The sequence below is a fragment of the Lycorma delicatula genome, chromosome 1 (assembly GCF_047948215.1).
Source record: "Lycorma delicatula isolate Av1 chromosome 1, ASM4794821v1, whole genome shotgun sequence".
NCBI classification, from domain to species: domain Eukaryota; kingdom Metazoa; phylum Arthropoda; class Insecta; order Hemiptera; family Fulgoridae; genus Lycorma; species Lycorma delicatula.
The window spans coordinates 270,235,810-270,255,532 of record NC_134455.1 but is presented as its reverse complement, the minus strand read 5'-3'; the positions used below and the strand labels follow the sequence as shown (position 1 = coordinate 270,255,532).

The window sequence follows — 19,723 nt, the reverse complement described above, 5'->3', positions numbered from 1 at the left end:
TATTATACTTTACCATACAATGTTTTAATATCTGAGACATCTGTTTTTAACATTTCAGCTGGTTTTATACCTTCAGAAAATAAAAATCTTATTATGTGCTGTTCTTCCATAATATATAAAATATCAAAAGCTTTGGTATGTTTATTTTCTTTATATGTTGTGTATGTTGGCTTTATTTCTTTTAATCAGTTGATTTTTTTTTATTCCATGTATCAAAAATATCCTATAATTTCACATTTCTATGCAGCTTTCCATGCATGATCTAACTGGTAGATTTGAAGACTGTTTTAATGAATACCCATTTAATATTCAAGTGAGGATAGCTAAGTGGAAAGTATTTCTTAATATTTTGCATATGATTGGATCTTGTACACTCACATAATCAACATTGAAAAGAAGAAAACCTTTGGAAATGAAAATTTAAGTGAACATTGCTGCTCAGAACTAGCTACTTAAGTAGAAAGAAAAATAATAAGTGAACCAGGAAGAATAAGCATTAAAGAAGAGCTGCTATTGGTGAATAATACTGACAGCAATCATCGAGAGATAAAATTATAATAATGTGACCAGATGTCACTGGTTTAAGTATGAAATGTTTAATTTTATTTGGAAAATTTGATGGCAGAGCTCTAATCCAGGTGAAAGATGTTTTTGTCACAAGAAATTTAGTGTACCAAACCATATTTTAAATATTATAGCCAGTATTTAACGCCAATAAGTTGTTTTTCTTAAAAAAAAAAAAAGGAAAAAGTAGTCTGCTAAATAATATAAAATTGACTGATTTGGAATATTGTTATTCATTGTTAATACATACAAGTGCCATTTGATTTTCTGAAAAAAGGCATTATTGTTACAAGTATGGCTCAATTTCTTAGTGCCAATACATTCTAGATTTATAAATTTCACTACTTTGTATTCACCATTTGAACCAATACTTGTTAGTCATCGGATACCTTTTGTTACTGAATGTTGACACTCATATGTTACATATGAGAACTAATTATGGTATTATCGTTATATGGTAATGTTTTGATAGTCCAGTGTGCAGCTTTGCTTACATGACTGTTCACAATCCTTAAGTAGTCGTAGCACTATAATAGAATTGAAATCATCTTGCAGGTGAAGGTCATGTGAATCTTATCATGCCCCCCACCAGCCATATTCTGCAGCAGCATGGAACACGTACGACCAGTATATCACCACATGCATCATTAACTCTACATCAGAAATCTAAAAAAATTATTTTCAGTAGATAATTAAATCACAAAAATTGGAATCAAATTTTTCAATAATGATGCTTAAGATATTTTTCATACACAATAAGATTGTTATTCTAAAAAATTATAAGTGTTTTCCCATATATTTCATCATCAAACTACCTCATTACTTTTTGTATTGAGTAACAGTCATGTACAGAGACAAATCTTTTGTTAAGTAACTGGTGTAATTATCATTCATATTATTCATTTTAATTGTTATTTTAAATAGTCTATGTTTACTGTTGACAATTTATGTTTATGTTACAATAATAAGCAGCCCCCCCTCCATGGCCTAATGAGATGAGATGTTTGGTATGACATGTAAATGAGGTATAGTTTTGTACAGACTGAGGCCAACCATATTTGGGACATGAGGTTAATTGAACCCCAACAACCAAAGTACACCAGTATCCACTTTCTAGTATTCAAAACTGCATAAAATCAAGTAACTTTGTTAGGATTTGAACCTCAGAACCTTCAACTTCAAAAATCAGCTGTTAAACAACTGATCTATAAGACTAGTTAATCACTAGACCAGCCCATTGGCTAATGTTAATTTATAGCTTTGTAATGTTAATTTACCTCTTATTTACTTTATGTGCATCAGATTGATGATTATGTATACGCCGATCCCTGCCAGCTATAGAACACTATGGATATGTAGCAATTAAATAAATGTGATCAATGTAAACAAAAATTGATCTATTCTTTTACCAATGTTATTCAGCAGCTTCTGTGATCATAAAAAACGAAAAAAAAAATTAGAAAGTATTTGACTTTAAACAGAATTAATAAATTTTAGAGAAATATATATGATATATTATATAAATGCATAACCAACTGCAATTAAGACATTATTGAATGGGGAGAATTTTCTTTATTCACATTCATAATAAAAATGTACTTCTCATTGAATTATATCCTAAATGGTTCATCAGAAAAAACAAGACTTCTGAAAAAGACCTTGGCCTACATCTATCTTAAACATTCTTAATGACTTGTGGTACTGTTATTTAACATGAAACTCAGAAAATGCTATCAATTTGAGATGAAAGGATTGCAGTTCAGCATAAGAAAGCAAGATAGAATAAAACACTGATGATAACAAGAAAATAACGTGAATAAAGGGGAAAGCTAAAACCACTTGTGAAGTTCTGGAAATGACAGAGTTTTAGATGTTTGAGGAGTAATTTGTAAGGAAATAAAATCAATGTTATTGGAGAGGTAGGAAGAAAGGTAGAGAGTACACAAAGTTTTTAAGAAGAATAGTGCAAAGTAAAAAAGGGTCAAGAGAAGGAGAAGTCTTAAACAAGACATGAGCATACCAGTTCAAATACATGGTATAAAGGTTTGACTTACAAACGAGAGGATTACACTAAACTTAAAAGTTATAAAAATAAAATTTCTTAAAAACATGATAGGTAAGACAAGGAAGGATAATGACTCTCATAAACATAAAGTATGTAGGATAACATTGGGGATTCAAGACTGATTTGGTTTAGAAAACATCATTAGGTTCAAGATACCTCGTTTTCTTCATAAGTAATGCTGCAAACTGGTTGCATGTTTTGCCTTAACCTTCCTTAAATACATGGTATTATAAGTTGCTGTAGGTGTTTTTATATATAGATTTTGAAACAGTCTTAATTAATTAATACAGTTCATTTTCTTATTAATTTCTTTATCTGAATCTTTAGATGTCTTTAAGTAAAGACTACATATATATATAGTCTTTTTTGATAAACAGATCAATATGTTTAACTAAACTAAGTAAGTGATTGTATATTTACAATATTGATGGAATGAGGTTTGGTTTGCTTGGCATTTCTCCTGCCACCACCCCATTCGGTCGCCCTAAAGCATAAGAGCGAATGTCTGTGCCACAAACAGCAACTGAGCCTCGAACAGTTTAGCAACCATGTCCTAAAATAGCTCCTAGAGCTTACCTAACAGCATCAGCAGACTAAGCATGGTGCCATACACCACCAGTTTACACATTCCAACCACTCTCACTTGTCATATATTTGCTAAAATGGGTAAGCACACCCCGTCAACTACTAAAAATACATATGATATAAGTAAATAAAATATATTTCATTTAGGCAGCAATTCGCTGCCACGCCTAAGTCACTGAATGCCAGCAATTACCTGTCCACCATTTTATAGCGCTTGGAGCCATAATAATTGGCTGTTGGTCAGCCGTACCTAGGCTTAGCTTACCACGGCAATGCGGTAAGATTCTTTCCCTTAAGAAAACTACGGATGCCAGTTGAACAAAACAACCACAACTAGGAACTCCGACACGGCTCAACAATGCGGTTCTCGCCACATTGACTTGCCACTTGTGAATGACCAATTTTCCCCTTTTGACCTCAAGTTTCAGGGTGACCCGGTCTCTGCCCCCCCAAGAGCAGGACAGTCAAACATCAGGTGTTTATTTGACTGGACCTCCCCACAGATGCACAGCTCATCAGCTTATTATATCATGTTTGTCACTGCATATGTAATTTTTGTTTTGTAATACAATTTCAACCAGATTATGGTTTTATATCAATCTGACAAGCAGTTTCTTTGGCTGATCTGTAATTGTGAAAGTTATATTATTTTAATTATGTTAGCGTGTAAGTTAAAATGGGAGCAAGCAGTCTTCATTTTTGGAAACAATCTAAGAAAAATGATTTATATGTTAAATAATTATTTAAAAGAACTTCTGCAAAGCAAACCTAATGCTTCTATTAAGGAGGTTTTTAATGCGACACAGAAATGACCGCAACCATGTATGCAGTATCAGTGCATACTGTACAAAAGTTTGTCATGAAGGTAATGAAAAAATCAGTCCAAGATGAATTATGTGAACATTCTTTTGAATCACCTTGAAAAAATATCCTCACAAACTGGTTGACCAATCTGGACAATTTTAATAAAGATATTGTTTTGTTCCAGTCAAGAATTGTATATTAGAGGAGAGTATTCGATATGTAGTAAAATTAGAAAAAAAAAATTTTTTTCCATGTGTGCATATTCCACGTGGAAAATTTTAAGACACTTAGATTAACACTTTGTAAGTGTAATGATGGCAGAAGATTTTTGATGGAAAGGTCTGACATTGTTCTTGCTGGGGTACAATTTTAAGGAAAATGCACAAAATTAGACAAAATGATTCTTGACCAGTAATTTTATCTACATGAAACTGTAAATCAGAACCATTCCAGGAAAGACATTTGGGAGTATTCAACAAGCAATGATGGTCTTAAGAATTTGGTTGGGAAAGGATCCTGTTTAATTGTATGCGACACTGATTGCTATAAAAGCAACTTGGTTTTAAAAATAACCGATTGCTATAAAAACAACTTGGATTGCTATAAAGATAACTTGGTTTTATAAAAGACTGTTCTCTTGTTTTTCAGTCAAAGCATATGGTGGACTTCCACCAAAAAAGAATGTTGATGTAATCTGAGAATAGTTCATAAATTTTTTGCGACCTTTGGAAGAAGGCTGTGTTGGATAACGCCATTGTGATGGATAACGCCAGCTATCATTCTGCGCATAAAGAGAAAGTGCCAGTAACCTACACAAAATGGTTATAAATGTTTAGTAGAGAAGAAAGTACCACACAATCCTCTGTACACAGTTCCTGAATTACTGTTAATGAATAGAGAGAAAAATACAGACGATATGAGCGTGATGATATTGCAATAGAAATGGGGCATGAAGCCGTTGGACTACCACCGTATCTTTGTCAGTATAACCCAGTCAAGCTAATTTGGGCATAGATAAAAAGTGTGGTGGCAGCCAAAAACAGTAAATTTCAAATAAATGTTGTAAAAATGTTAATGGAAGATGCCATAAACTGTATAACAATAGGTGACTGGAGAAAGTGCGTTAAGACAAGCAGTAAATCTTCAAGTAGAAAATAAGGTTTCATAAGGTTTGTTTTTTAACAACTGATTGTGGTTTATGAGCTGGTGATTTATTTTCGTCTGATGCTTTTGAAACGTATGGAACCCTTTGTCCCTGAACTTAAAAATGCGATTGATCGAAAACATATTTTTCCAGTCTTCTTTGGTCCAGGTAGCATGTACTTTGGCCCGTAACAGTATTTTTTTACACATTGCTGCTGTTAAAAGCTGCCTTTTAGCTGGCCGACAGGCTTTCTGTGCAGCCAGGAAGTCAGTGTCCAACAGTTGTCATGAGTAAATCTGTTCCACTGACAGTATTAATTTTATTTTTATGAATGTCTGTGTATAGTGCACATGACTGCACTTATTATTAGAAGTTGATTTACAAGCAAGTTAAGCTTATTAGGGATAGTTTTTTTCTCATTTTGAAATTTTATATATTTAAAGTGTAGAATAAAACTTTTTTTCTGTTTATGTGAAAACATTTAGATTATTATAAATATATAATAAATTTACTATTATAAACATATAATGAAAACATAAAAATTATTCCTAGGGTGGAGCACTTTTGACACAAACTAGTCCACCAGGTTTCCATATGATGATTCCTTTCATTACAACTTATAGAGCAGTACAAGTAAGTACCAACCTGATTATTCTTTAATTTTTAATTTCCTGTCAGTTACAGTCTAATTTGCCCCATGACAGTGGGAAATGGGGTGATCATAGCAAAAATCATTTTTCCACTTTTTTTTGTGACTTTTCAAAGATAAGTACAATATTACTTTTGGTTGCATGATGAGATTGAGGTCAAAATAGATTTTTTTTATATGTTGAAGTATGAGGAGTACAAAAATACCATTCATTTAAAATTTAATTTCCTTGTATATATATATATATATATATATATATATATATATATATATATATATATATATATATACACACATTAAATTAAATTTATATACACGTACAGTAGCGCACAAATTAATCTGATCACAGATGTTTAATAAAAAGTAACTATTTAAATAAATATTCATACTTGTACAATTTGTAAATATCTAGTAATTAATGTGTTTTCTTTTATTCTTAATCAGTTCATGAACATGATTTGGCATTGATTCAACACATGACACTATGACTACAGATGTCTCTTGTGCATGTGTAACTCTATCTCACTCCCCCACTTGACGTCATTCCCTGACAACTCGTTGCCAGGTGAAGATTGGCTCACTGCTTGTATTGTCAAACGGTTATAGTGTGTGTATTTTTGTTGAAGTTATGGTTTTATACGATTATAATTTGCAACCTCAGCCCTTTTTAATTAGATAAGAGGAAAATAAACATTATTATTATAGGTCCAGGCCTAAAAGAAATGAACAAAACATGTTATTGTTATCTTACATATATATTGTTATTTTGTTTTACTATTATTATTATTACATATTATTTACATTGTAATTATTTCTCACTAATAACCAAACCTGTGTTGGAATAGTTTTTCTTTTAGTTTATATATATATATATATATACTCAATTTTAGCTGTGTATACCCTCATAAACTGTTTCCTGTACCTTCTGCTTGAAAGCGCTTGTAGCAAAGATGGTGATCCCCTCAACAGAAAGTGTTCTTTGTTTTGCAGTTTGAAAAGTTTGAATCTGTAATTACCTCATTCGTAAGTAAACACTCATAATGTGTGTATCTGGAGATCGGAATATCCTCATGAAATATTGCAGTGTGAACGAGACTCCCCAAAACTGAATGGTTTTTGTGCCGTATCCTGACAGCAAGTGTACAGGTCGTTCTTTTTGGTGGAAGCAAGTGTGTCTGCAATGAATTACCTTGATATGCGGCAACTATGGCTGTTTCCTCAACTGCAATATGAACCAAAGAACTTTATTCGGTAGCAAGATGATATACCCCTCCTTGCTGGTTTAACACTGTATGTGATTGGCTGAATAAAATTCTCCTTTACCACTGGATTGGTGGTTGGGGACCAGATGACAGGGCTTGTTTGTCATGGCCTCCACATTCACCAGATCTGAACCTGTGCAATTTTTTTTTTGAGGGTTTGTAAAGAAACAAGTGTATATGCCACTATTACCAGATGACCTACCTAACTTGCGGCACAGGATTGAAACAAGTTGTCACATCAGTTACTCCAGACGTTCTGATTAGCGTATAGGATGAACTCTCCTGCTGGCTGGATATGTGCTATGTGATGAATGGTGCTTACATTGAACACTGATAGGATAAACTGTTTTAGTTGCTCTATCATTTCATGTATTCCTGACCACTCTTTCAAGGGTTGTTACTCATCGGTCGGTGTTGTTGGCAGGTGATTTTAACACCTAGTCAATGTCCTGGGGGTCTGCCAGGATAGACAATAGAGGCAGACTCCTGATGGAAGTCAGTACTCAACTTAATATGGTGTGCTTGAACGTTAGATGTGATTCACTTACAGAAGGCGAGCATCTGGCTCGGTTATTGATGTGACCTTTGCAACTTCATCATTGGTGGCTAGAATACACTCTGTGGTAATCATGACAATAGCCAAAGTGGGATATGGTGAAGGTGATACTTCTGCTTTGTTAGGCTGGAGGGACTTGACTGCCTTTGTCAAGAGCCTGAATTTTTAGATGGTACACGAGGAACGTAATGCTGAGAACGAAGCTGATTATTTAGCTGACTCCCTAACATAGGCAGTGCATATTGGCTAGGCGGGTGTCTATGAGAATGCACTACAGCTCAGCTAGGTTAATATACATGGCTGTATACAAGGCAAAGAAGAAAGAACTGTTCAGGATGATTAAAGCTAGGAAGAGAGAATGTTGGAAGTGCTTACTTCAAAAGATAGAGGTAGACCCCTGGGGGAAACCATACAGTTTGTTAGTCAAGAAGCTGCTGAAAGCTAGGTCCCTAGTTACCTGCGATGTCTTAAAGGTTGCAAGGATAATCGAGGTGCTTTTTCCAGTTGGGGGCATTGCCCTGGAGTGTGAGGAGATGGATGTGGGGACAATACTGATGTTTGCAATAGAGGAACTTAAGGCAGCTGTGCAGTGAGTTTCCTTAGAGAAGACATCTGGTCCCGCCTACCAAATGCAGTTGTCAAAGCGGTGATTGTAGCTGAGCCTGAGGTACTTTTAGGGGTATATAATGCTTGTTTGACTGAGGGTGTTTTTCCTGCGAAGTGGAGGCAGCAGCGCCTTGTCTTGATACTGAAGCCGGGGAGGGATTTGGCACTCCCGTCATTCTACCGTCCGTTATTAATGATTGATATGTTGGCGAAGATATTCAAGAGAATAATACAACAGTGGCTCACCTGCGCCGTAGAAGAGGATGGGGAACTCTATGGCAATCAATGCGGCTTCAGAACTGGCAGATCTGCTTCAGACACTGTGGCGAAAGTACGGAGTTTAGCTGAGAGCAACATTGCGAGTCGCCAATATTGCAAAGGGAGGATGTGTGTTCTGGTCACATGTGATATGCGTGATACATTTAATAGTGTAACCCATTTTGCAATTAGGCGTGCGTTGCAGGGATTTTGTGTGCTGAAATATTTAGTGCAAATTTGTTCATGTCTGGCAGATAGAAGATTCATATGTGAGGTGGATTGAGGTGTGATTGAGCAGGTGGCCGACAGGGTTGTTCCTCAGGGGTCGGTCCTCAAACCAACCCTCTGGAATATTATTTATGATGGGATTTTTAGCATCCCACTGCCCCCTGAAGTAATGATAATTCGATTTGCAGATGACATAGCACTTGTCATTTAAGACGATAACAGGAGGTAGGCTGCCAGCAAAATCAGAGACCTCTACACTGCAGTTGGAGCTTGGTGCCAGAAAATCCAAGTTTGTGGTTATTTCCTCTGCCAAGCATGTACCTACCTTGTCGGTCAAGGTGGATGGCAGAAGAATAGAGTCAAAGAATTCAATAAAATATCTAGGCGTATGGATTGACTTGGCTGAGATTTGGCAAGCACGCCATTGAGGCTGCTGAAAAGGTGGAGAGAGTCATGTGCCATATATCAGAAATTCTACCTGTCTGGGGCAACTGCGGAGGAGTCACAGGAGTTGCATATAGCATGCTGCTATATGGTGCAGAAATCTGAGCAGATATGGTGTGGTACAGAAAGTACAGAGGGAGGATTGAGGCTTTACATAGTAGGTGTTGCCTCTGGATTGCAACAGCCTACAGAATTGTTTCTTTAGAGGCTGCAGAGGTGATGGTGGGAATGCTTTCTATAGACTTAGTGATTGCACACAGGAGAAGGCTATAAGAACTTAGTACCATGAGAGGTGAGAGAGGCGATCACGGAGGAGTTGATGAGGGTATGACAAGAAAGATGGGATGGATGTGAGAAGGGCAGGTGGACCTATAGACTAATAAAGAATGTTGCAAGATGATCCAGAAGGACCCATGGCTCATTGGATTTTAATTTAACACAGTTGCTGACAGGCCATGGGGTATTTAGAGAATTTCTATTCCATTTTTGGTTGGGTTACTTGGATGGATGCCCCCACTGTGAGGTTATGGAGTCAACATTCCATGTGTTCTTTTGTTCTTGTTGTAACACAGAAAGATAGGAGATAATGGATGCCATTGGAAGAAATGTAATGTTTGAATCAAAGAAACTAATGGGGATTATGCTGTATGGTGAAAAGTATTGGTCTGCCGTTTCCGGATTTGCAAGAGTGGTAATGATGAAATTACACATTATCAAGGAAAATCGTAGGCCAAGAAGGGGTCGTTGGAGGATGTGGAAGTGGACAGGTGTGTGGCTGAGAGCCTAGGGGGTTCCCTGTACATGTGGGGGTCGCCTAGGTTCAATGAGGCCATGGGCAATTCGCTCACACATCCGATGGTGGCTCATGAGGTAAGTATGCTGTAGTGTCCAATTGCCTGTGAGGTATTTATTTATGTGTGTGTATATATAGGCCTGTGTATAAAATTTGTGGTTTGAAAATCTCCAAAACTACTTGATCAATTTCACTGAAATTTCAAATTTAGATACGCTGTAGTAGTCTTGTGAAGTTGTGCATGTGAAAATTTGATGAAGATTGGTCGAATCATTCTTCAGTTCACTCAATTTAAGGTCAACAACAAATAACATAACTTCAAATTGAGGTTATATATTAGTGTATTTTTCATTCACACTTATGCAGTGAGACAACTAGTGAGTGTACTTAAACTTAATACTTGTGTGTAGGGTCTCATTAATTGAACATATGTAGTACGTTGTACTCTGAAAACCAGTGTGTTTCTGACTGCAAAATAATGAGAGTGCCAGAACTGAAATGTCTTTCCATTTTTGCAGAACTGGGCAGGAGTTTTTTTTAACTGTTTGACTTGGATGGCTCATTAAATATTTAGAGATTTAAAAAAGGAAGTTCTGTTATATATGTATAAGTTCTGTTGTATGTGTGCCTGCACATGCATGTGTTAAATAACTGGGATTGGTTGTACTAAAAAATTTCAAAATAGGAATGATGGCTACTGTAGATGGAAATTAATTCTGTACATGAAATTAATTTCATGTAAAAAGCATCTACTGTAGGAAATTTTGGTATAGTCAATTCTCCAACAATGTGGCTGTAAGGACTTGATTCACAACAGCCTTATTATCAATTGCGTTCCAGGAATCAATTAGATTGTTGTATTAATAATTAATTAGTATTTATAATACTAATTAATAATTAGTTCATTTATGTAAATTATATAAAACTTAATTAGTAGCAATATTTTAAGGCTTATATATAGATGTTATAATAATGTGCATTTCAAAGTATGTATTGAGAATATCATGCTGTTTTCAGGGCTTGTGGTAAAAGTTAGACTGTATCTGAAAATAAATATAAATTACAGAAACTGTATTAATCTTGGAAGAAGCTTTTTTAATAATAACATTATTTTAGTGAGGTAATTTTTGCATGCAAATGTTTACAACCTTCAATGTGAACTTGAAGGATTATGAGAAGTTCCTCATATTCCCCAAGCAACTGATGACAATCTGTCTGGAAACGAATTACCTAAACTTTCCTGAAAGTTGAATTAAATTTTTTGAAGTTATAAAATGTAAAGATAAGAAAGAGTTCAGTTAGTAAAGGAGTAGGTTTATTTAAAAATGATTGTATGTCTTGTTGGGAGTCGTGTTAAAATTTATTTTAATACTTATTTTTTTCTTATAATGCTCTTGTATTGATTATAGCAATAGGTTGCAACCCCCAATGGGTAGTCTTACTCTTTAAGACTGGGGTTTGGCATCCTCACTGCCCTAGCCTCTGCAGCCTTTCTTCCCACTACACCCAGAGCTGCAGAACATTTTATACAATACACAAACACTACACCAAGAACACTATAGAAATTACAACATATACCCTTACAAAACTACACAACAACATCCTACACTGTTTCTTCTTACATTTACACTCGATGGTGTTGCAACATCTTACGAAATGCAACCGTACCCAAGTTGGAAACTAATGTGCCGATGGGTGGATTTCAGTGATGAAAAAACTCTGTTTTGGTGCTATTGATGACATTAAAGCAAATTCGTGAAAGTCCTTAAAGGCCATTTCAAATGAAGCTATCCAGGACTGCTTCGTGAAGTGGAAACACCACTGAGAAAAGTGTGCGAATAGGGAGGGGAGTACTTTACTTTAGGGAGGGGGACAAGGACCAATAATCTGTAAAATTAATAATAAAAATAAAGTTTGGTTATTTTGTGAACAGACCTCATATGACAAGGTTTGGGTTTAAATCGGAATGTTAAGTGCATATTTGTTGTTGATAAGTAGATTTTGTATCTATTTTCAATTTCTCTTTAGGTTACATTGCAAACAGATGAAGTTAAAAATGTGCCTTGTGGAACAAGTGGTGGTGTTATGATTTATTTTGACAGAATTGAAGTTGTGAATATCCTCCGTCCTGATAGTGGTATGTAAGTTTTTATTTTTATGATTCAATTTTATATTTGTTTTATAATTAAAATAAAAATAAGGATTAATATCATGAAAATTTTGAAGTTTTATCTCTGATAGTAGCTATACAACAGGTACTGCTGCTATACTTGTTTTCCATCTTTCCAGATTCAGGTGATTGATACTGTGCCATTAGATCCTACTTGTAAAAGCAGTATCATTTGAAAAAAAAAATTTATAAGAAAAAATTTACTCAGTATCATTTAATTTGAGTAACATTGTGCAAAGGAGAGAAATCTTCAGTTAAAATAATGTAATATATTGTTTACTACAGAATTTAAAAAAGGTTTTGTGCCCTTTAATTCATTTTCTTGAAATTTGTGCTAGAATGCATCCAGAGCAATTAAATGACAAAAAAGTGTTCCTTTGGGGGGGGGGGGAGATGTATATTATATAGCATTATTTAAGATTGCAAAAAAGTACTTTATGTACAATGATAAATATGGCAAATAAATATGATTAATGTTTAAATAAATAAAAAAACGTTACAGTAAAAGACACATTAACAGCATTTGCCCTCAAAATACTCTCCGCTAGTTCAAATACACTTGTCTCGTTGTTCTTGCCACTTTCCGAAGTTCTGGAAATCCTCTTTCATAATTGTCTTTAGTTGTGTTGCTGTGGTTGTCTTGATTCTGAGGACTGATTCAAAATATTTACCTTCCATAATCAATTTGGCTTTGGGGACGAACCAGAAATTCCATGGTGCCAGATCCACTGAAAAAGATGGATGGAGAAATTGTACAAATGTATGACAGTATAATCACTAGGAAGATGAAATATTTACATTGCTCAGATCGTTTCTTTAATTGCTGAAATATCTTTTTTTAGTTTTCGAGGTATTCCTGGGTATAAACTCAGCCCATACAAATCCAACAAGGTCAAAAACACATTCAGCATAACCTTGAACATGGATCTTGATTGATGTATTTTTTCACTGGGTGATATTCATTGAAAATTGAGGTGAAATCCAGGATCACAACCATAGATCCAAATTTTATCTTTGATAATATTTCTTAAAAAGATGGAATTTGAAGTGGCATGATTGCACAAGTCCAGTGAAATTAAACGATACTGCTGCAAATATAATATGAACACGTGCGAATGTAATATAAACATGCAAATGTATAATGTGCAAATCATAACATGAACATTCACTCACTTCATGTTCTAATATGTTGTTAAAATGTTTTGAATGGAACCATAAGAGATATTCAAAGCCTCAGAAATTTCCTTGATAGTTAGGTGCCTTGTTTGAACGAATCATTTTGCTTATTTTCACATTCTCTTGAGCTTTTTATGTTGAAGAACATTTCGTTGTTATCAATCAATTCACAACTATTAAAAAGTTGTTTAAATCATTTATAAACTATCCTCATTGTTACTGCAGCGTCCGTATAGTAATTTTTGCATTTCATGTAATTACTGTTTTTTGCTCTTTGACACAACATTTCTTGTTAATGTGTTGTTCAAAATTTATGATTAACAAAACACTTTAAAACACACCTTCTGTTATCCATAACTCAAAACTGAATAACTGCAACAAACAACTATAAACCGCAAACAAATTGAGACTTGTCAGACACTGTTACTAAGATTTGACGTGTTGCTTACTCTATTGAAGTTTCTTATCTTATTGCTGGGTGGTTTTGATGGCTATTTACATATTTTTTCATCATACCTTGTATGTATGTAAAGTTTCATAACTGCAGTGATTGTAGGTGATGTGACATATATCACAAGTCATTCCTGAAAATAATACAGCCTTTTTTATAGAGTAAGTTTCCCATGTTCTGCTTACTAGGGAAAGTTTACTAGGAGTAAATTGATTTCCAGTTGCCTTCTTCATTGAGTCAAATATATCGATGCATCCCAGAATGGCATCCCAACATGTCTATGTTTTTCCCCACAAAATTCATGTGATATTCATCCTTACAAGTAGATTAGAGACCAATTTTTTTGTCATTCACCTTTTTTTTGTCCTGTAAAGTAGGACTTGTTTGAAGTAAGATAGTTAAAGTATTGTAATATTTTTCTCTTATCTTAGTTTTTCTCTGTGTTAATAGAAAATATTTTACTACTGTTATGAGAATTTACACCCTTAACCATATGTAGAGAATCTCCTTTTTGATGAAAAATAGATACTAAGCCTAGCTTAGTATCTATGTATCATACATAATGTATGAGGTCTGATAATAAAATTGGTAAAGTTACTATGATTAATCTTTATGTACCTTAGTACTCTATATTATTTTGGTCCTCTTCTAAGTCTTCTCTTTCCTAGAATATATGTCCCGGTTATGCTCTGATGCCTTGTTTATCCTTCAAAACTTCTTTGGAATTGATTTTGTGATATTAGCTTTAGTGCTGGCATTTTTTTGTTATAGATGTAATCAAAATTGCTGCTATTCAATCGGTTAGTTCAAAAATTTATTAAAAAAGATACAATTTTTCTGTTATTGATGATGAAAAAATGAAGTAATTAACATTATTAAAAATTAATTTTAGTAACGGGATAATTAAAAGTAATTTTAAATAAAAATCCAAGTATGCTCATAAACTTTTGTTAAAAAAATCATACGTATTCCAGTGAACTGTAGCCCACACTAAGAAGTAGCCTCTTTATGTTATTTCTCTATATTCATTTTCCTTTTGCTTATTGTGTTTTTTCAAATGGCTTTTTCATAAGGGCAGTATGTTCTGTTGGTCTGTCTATGTTAAATAAGAATAAAAGTAAAAACTGACTTTGAAAAAGTGCATTAAAATTAGAAAATAATTCTTTTGTGAATATTTTCTGAATTTGGTGCAAAATTAAGGGTTAGTAAGTTGTTGATGACTGCTTTTTATTTGATATCTCCTACTGAAATCCAAAATTAAAATAAGTGCAGTTTATTTTTCTAATTTTTGTAAGTTTACTTTTAACATACTTTATTAACTTATCATCAAAAGTTGTTGGAAATAATACTGTAATATTCTTTTTTAAATATTTCAGTCTCTCCTACCATAAAAATTTGCTGTTCTATTTATTATCTGTTTCGGTTTTCATTACTTCTTAGTAATTTATATTATTAGAATATCTTGTTACAATGCATTTGTTTTTTGGGTTTGATAAAACTATTTTATGTCAACAGCAGTGTTTAATTATACAGAGAATTTTGAGTTGTTAATGTTAATTTTGTTTATTTAAAATTTATGTTAACTATCCTATCAATTACTTCTTTTTTCTTACTTTCTCATTATTTGATCCTTATCATAGATGTGCATCAAATGAAAAACTTGAGTTTTATAAATTACTAACAGAATTCTAAAAAGTTTAATTTATGTGGACGTCATTTAAATTTAGTAATTTTCTTTCTCACTTTTTTTTACCAGTGTTTTTTTCATTATCTTTACAAGTTCATTTCTTTTTTAAATTAACGTTTTATATTTCATTTATAAAATAAATAATTTAATGCATCATTGATGTTCAGTTACATTGAAGATTGGGAATTTTAGAGATTTCAGTATTTCAATTCTTTCAATATTATTACATTATAATAATACAATTTCCACCTACCTCTGTGGTGGAGTAGTAGCATGTCTGCTTTTATCTGGAATATTTGTTCCATGTTTGAATTCCAGTTTGGCTAAGCATTTTTCACCCACTAAAAAGTTCACTTCATATTATTAAAAAAAAATTATGAATAATGAAGCTGCATTTAGACATAAGTATTTAGCTACCGGTAAGAGTAAATAAATAGGAAATTGTATTTGTTATTTTTTACATTTTTCAATTGTTTTAAATCATTATGTAAATCATGTGTTATTATTATATTTATGTTCGTTCATTAAAGAAATTTACTATTATTATTAAAGACTTTATTATTAAAAATCTATTTACTATTATATATATAATAGTAAATGAAATATAAACCACCAAAACACAGTAAATAAATAGATAAGTTACCATATTAATTCCATATTGATTTTGGCGGGATCCCACATTTTCAGTTGTTTATTAAATTCTATAGTTATATTAAAACATATTTATCTATGATTTGTTAATTTGTTAAAATCGTTTTTTGAAAATTTTGACATTTGTTATAGGAAAATACGCCTATAACAAATATTGGAATATTATATGATATTTAAAACGTTGTGTTTTCCTTTGTTCTATTGTCATTTCCAACTGTTAGATTGTATTTTATAATGATTTTAATTAAGTCATCATCTTCGAATGTGATTTGATGGTTCATCATTTTATATTTTTGTTTATAAATGTAATATTTCTAGAGTATATTCATTCTTTTATCATTATTACAAACTTCCAAAATCTCTGAATTATTTTGGTAATCAGTTTTACCAAAATGTGTTCCTTTTTACTTTTATGTAAAAAGGAACACTTTTTACATATGTGTTCATAATAAATTTCAAAATTTTTAAAATAGAAAATGATTTCGACAAATTGTAAAATGAATTATGTTTTGATATAGTTATAGAATTCATTACCAACTAAAGAAGTGGGATCCTGTGAAAATCGATTATTAGAAATTAATATGATACGTTTAATTTATCTAATTACTGTTTTGGTGGTTTATATTTTATACAATATTAAATTTTGTAGGTATAAATAAGCTTATAAAAATATTCAGAAATTGTAAATTAGATTGGAAAGGTAGAAAATTAATTAAATTTGTAAATTTTTTAACTTAAATACTGAGCAGATTAAATAAATACAGATGTTTTAAATCTCACTTCATGACGTTATTATTATTTCAATGATTTTTGGTACTGTTCACTCTTTTTTCATAAGATGATGTTGCTCTGTGTGTTTTGTCTTTAGTCTGGCAGATGTTTGTATAATATGATTTTAAGAGCGTGTTGGATTTGAAGTGGTATCTGTTAATTTAGTATACTGTTTTTTGTGTTTGTATTCCAGAATATTTGAATATGGTAAATATGTTCCTTTTTTGTGTATGTATAAAATATCAAGATTAGTGATGGTGGATTTGTAATGTGCTTCTATGAAACGGTGACTGTATCATGGTAGAGCTTTTACAGTACAAGGCTAGGATTTATACTACCTAATATTGGGGTAGGCTGATTAATTGTGATGGGATATATTTTTTTTCCTTGACTAATGTAATGCACACAAAAAGTAATTTATGTAACATATGCTTGTTTACTGATACAAATTAAGAATTTGTCACAGTTACAATTTACACAGGCCTTGAAGTAGTAAATATTTTGATAATTAAGAAATGTAAAATATATACAGGCTGCTTTATTAAAAATCTTCTTTCTACTTGGAGTAACAATAAACAACAGAAATAATTCTCACTGTATTCAATAAAATTATATTGTAAGTAAATTTAATAAAAAAAAAGAAATATTGTAATTGAATTTAGTAGTCCTATCTCATTAAAAATTTGATAAAGAAAAATAATTGAAGGCAACAGCAAAATAATTAGAATTCTTATAGTTGAAAATTGCTGATGTTATAAAACTGATTTTTCCGTGAAGGTGATTACTGTCACCTGTCATGAAATTGAAAGTTTTATGTAAAAATAATATAGTGATTTTTACAGACTGTATATAGTCTTCTTCATAGCTAGTAAATTTTTATAACATACTGTTGCTACATTTTTTACTTTCTGTATATATATATTTAATTATATGTGTACTGGCAATGACAGTGATGAAAATTAAAAATTAAGTCATATTTTTAAGTATTAGTTGTATTTTGATGTGTTCAAAAGAGGCGATGAAAAACAACTATTACAAAGAGTAATATGCAATACCTTATAACAAGAAAAGGTATACAAAATAACTGTTATAAAAACAAATTAAAAAACCACATTTATGATATACTTGTAATATTTCTTTGCTATTAACATTTTGTGTTAATTTGTTCAATGTATGCAAGTTAATGAAGCAAAATGATTTTTGTTTTTAATGATCTTGTGAATCCCAAAAATATCTTAATCCAGTTATTTATGTGTTGTACATTGAATTGTAATTATAAATAGTTTTTAAAAAGTAAAGACAGTAAAACTTCTTTTAAAAAATATGGACAAAGAAGATTTGCCACATGCATTTTAGTAAATTGTTTGTGATTTTAGTTAATAAGAAATAATTTGCTAATTGCTAGTGGCTGAAAAAGAGAAATGTACTCAGGTTTTTGTATATTTATGTAAAGTGCTGTATATTTTTTTCAGTTTATGATATTGTGAGGAATTATACTGCTGATTATGATAAGACTTTAATTTTCAACAAAGTTCATCATGAATTAAATCAGTTTTGTAGCAGTCACAGTCTTCATGAGGTATTTTTTTAATATACATATTTATTATTGTTAGTTGCTTATAATAACTTGTACAAATTATGTCACAGAAGTATTATTTAAGAAACTGTACCAATTTCATTGTATTAGTTGTACTAGTTATTATATTCTATATTTATTTTTGTATTAATTTTTTTTATTGAAAACTGTAAATTAAGTTTCATAGGTTAACAAAAAACTGAATTTGATGATGCATCATTAAATAAAAGTAACATGTCTGGCAGAAAAATCAACAGAGTCAGTTTTAACAAGATTTTAAATTGAGCAAGTAAAAACAATTGTAGAAAATTTATACAAAAAAAGGATACATTTACTAAGACTTGCTGATTAATAAATGCAGAATTTAGATTGAGAATTATTTAAACTTTTACATTTAGAATTAATAGAAGTGTTTGTTATGGTTTAAAGTTGAGTATTCTAGAAGGAGCCCTACCAGTGTGACAGAAGATTTTGTATAACATATTAGGGTAGAGAAAGAGGTCTAAGCACATTTGAGTCGTCTTTTCTTACCAGTAAATTGTTGACAGACAGGGCTCATATGAATTGATTGTTATGTACTGCGGTTTTGTTATGTATTTTCCTGGTAGTTTTGTTTAATGTAATTACAATGATTGGCAATTTTAGGTCTTTATGTTGTGTTCAGTTGGTGACAGAAGAGTGTATTTATGATAGTTAAAAGCATAATATGTTGGAATTATTATAGAACATCACTTTATTTAAGTATTATATTTTGATATTTTTTAATTATATATTTTTTGCAGCATTTAGAGCTAGGTGGCACTGTATGATTAAACAAGAGTATTAAAGCCGATATCCCAGCTTACGTTTTATTATTTGAAGAAAGATTTCATTTACTCTTTTATTAATGCTGAGTTTTTTCTTTGATTAATGGTGATTCACAATCTCTCTCTTTTTGGGCCCATTACTTTTGAGAAGTAGATGAATTACTTCTGTGAAAAAATCTAAAAAATAGTGCTGGATTGGCATACATTGCACATAATTAGTATAAATTTATTAGTTTTGTGGCTGTAGTATGAGGATAAAGTTAACCTTGTTTATTATTTTATTTTTTTATAGGTTTATATCGATTTGTTTGACCAAATTGATGAAAACTTAAAACAAGCTTTACAAAGAGATTTAAATGAAATGTCTCCTGGTCTGCAAGTACAAGCTGTTCGAGTGACAAAACCTAAAATACCAGAAACTATTAGAAAAAATTATGAATTAATGTCAGTATATATTTAAGAAATTATTTGTTTATT

At 31.9% G+C, this 19,723-nt stretch overlaps 1 protein-coding gene across 5 annotated transcripts in view; it reads left to right on the top strand.

The window, feature by feature from the left end:
- LOC142331392 (erlin-1-like) overlaps positions 1-19,723 on the top strand; it is a 58,289-nt gene that overhangs the window by 12,775 nt on the left and 25,791 nt on the right. For all 5 annotated transcript variants that reach the window (XM_075377291.1, XM_075377284.1, XM_075377300.1 and 2 more), the window contains exons 3-6: positions 5,715-5,795; positions 11,987-12,095; positions 18,337-18,443; positions 19,539-19,690. In XM_075377291.1, the coding sequence (XP_075233406.1) occupies positions 5,715-5,795; positions 11,987-12,095; positions 18,337-18,443; positions 19,539-19,690 (449 nt within the window). The remainder of the gene's footprint in view (positions 1-5,714; positions 5,796-11,986; positions 12,096-18,336; positions 18,444-19,538; positions 19,691-19,723) is intronic.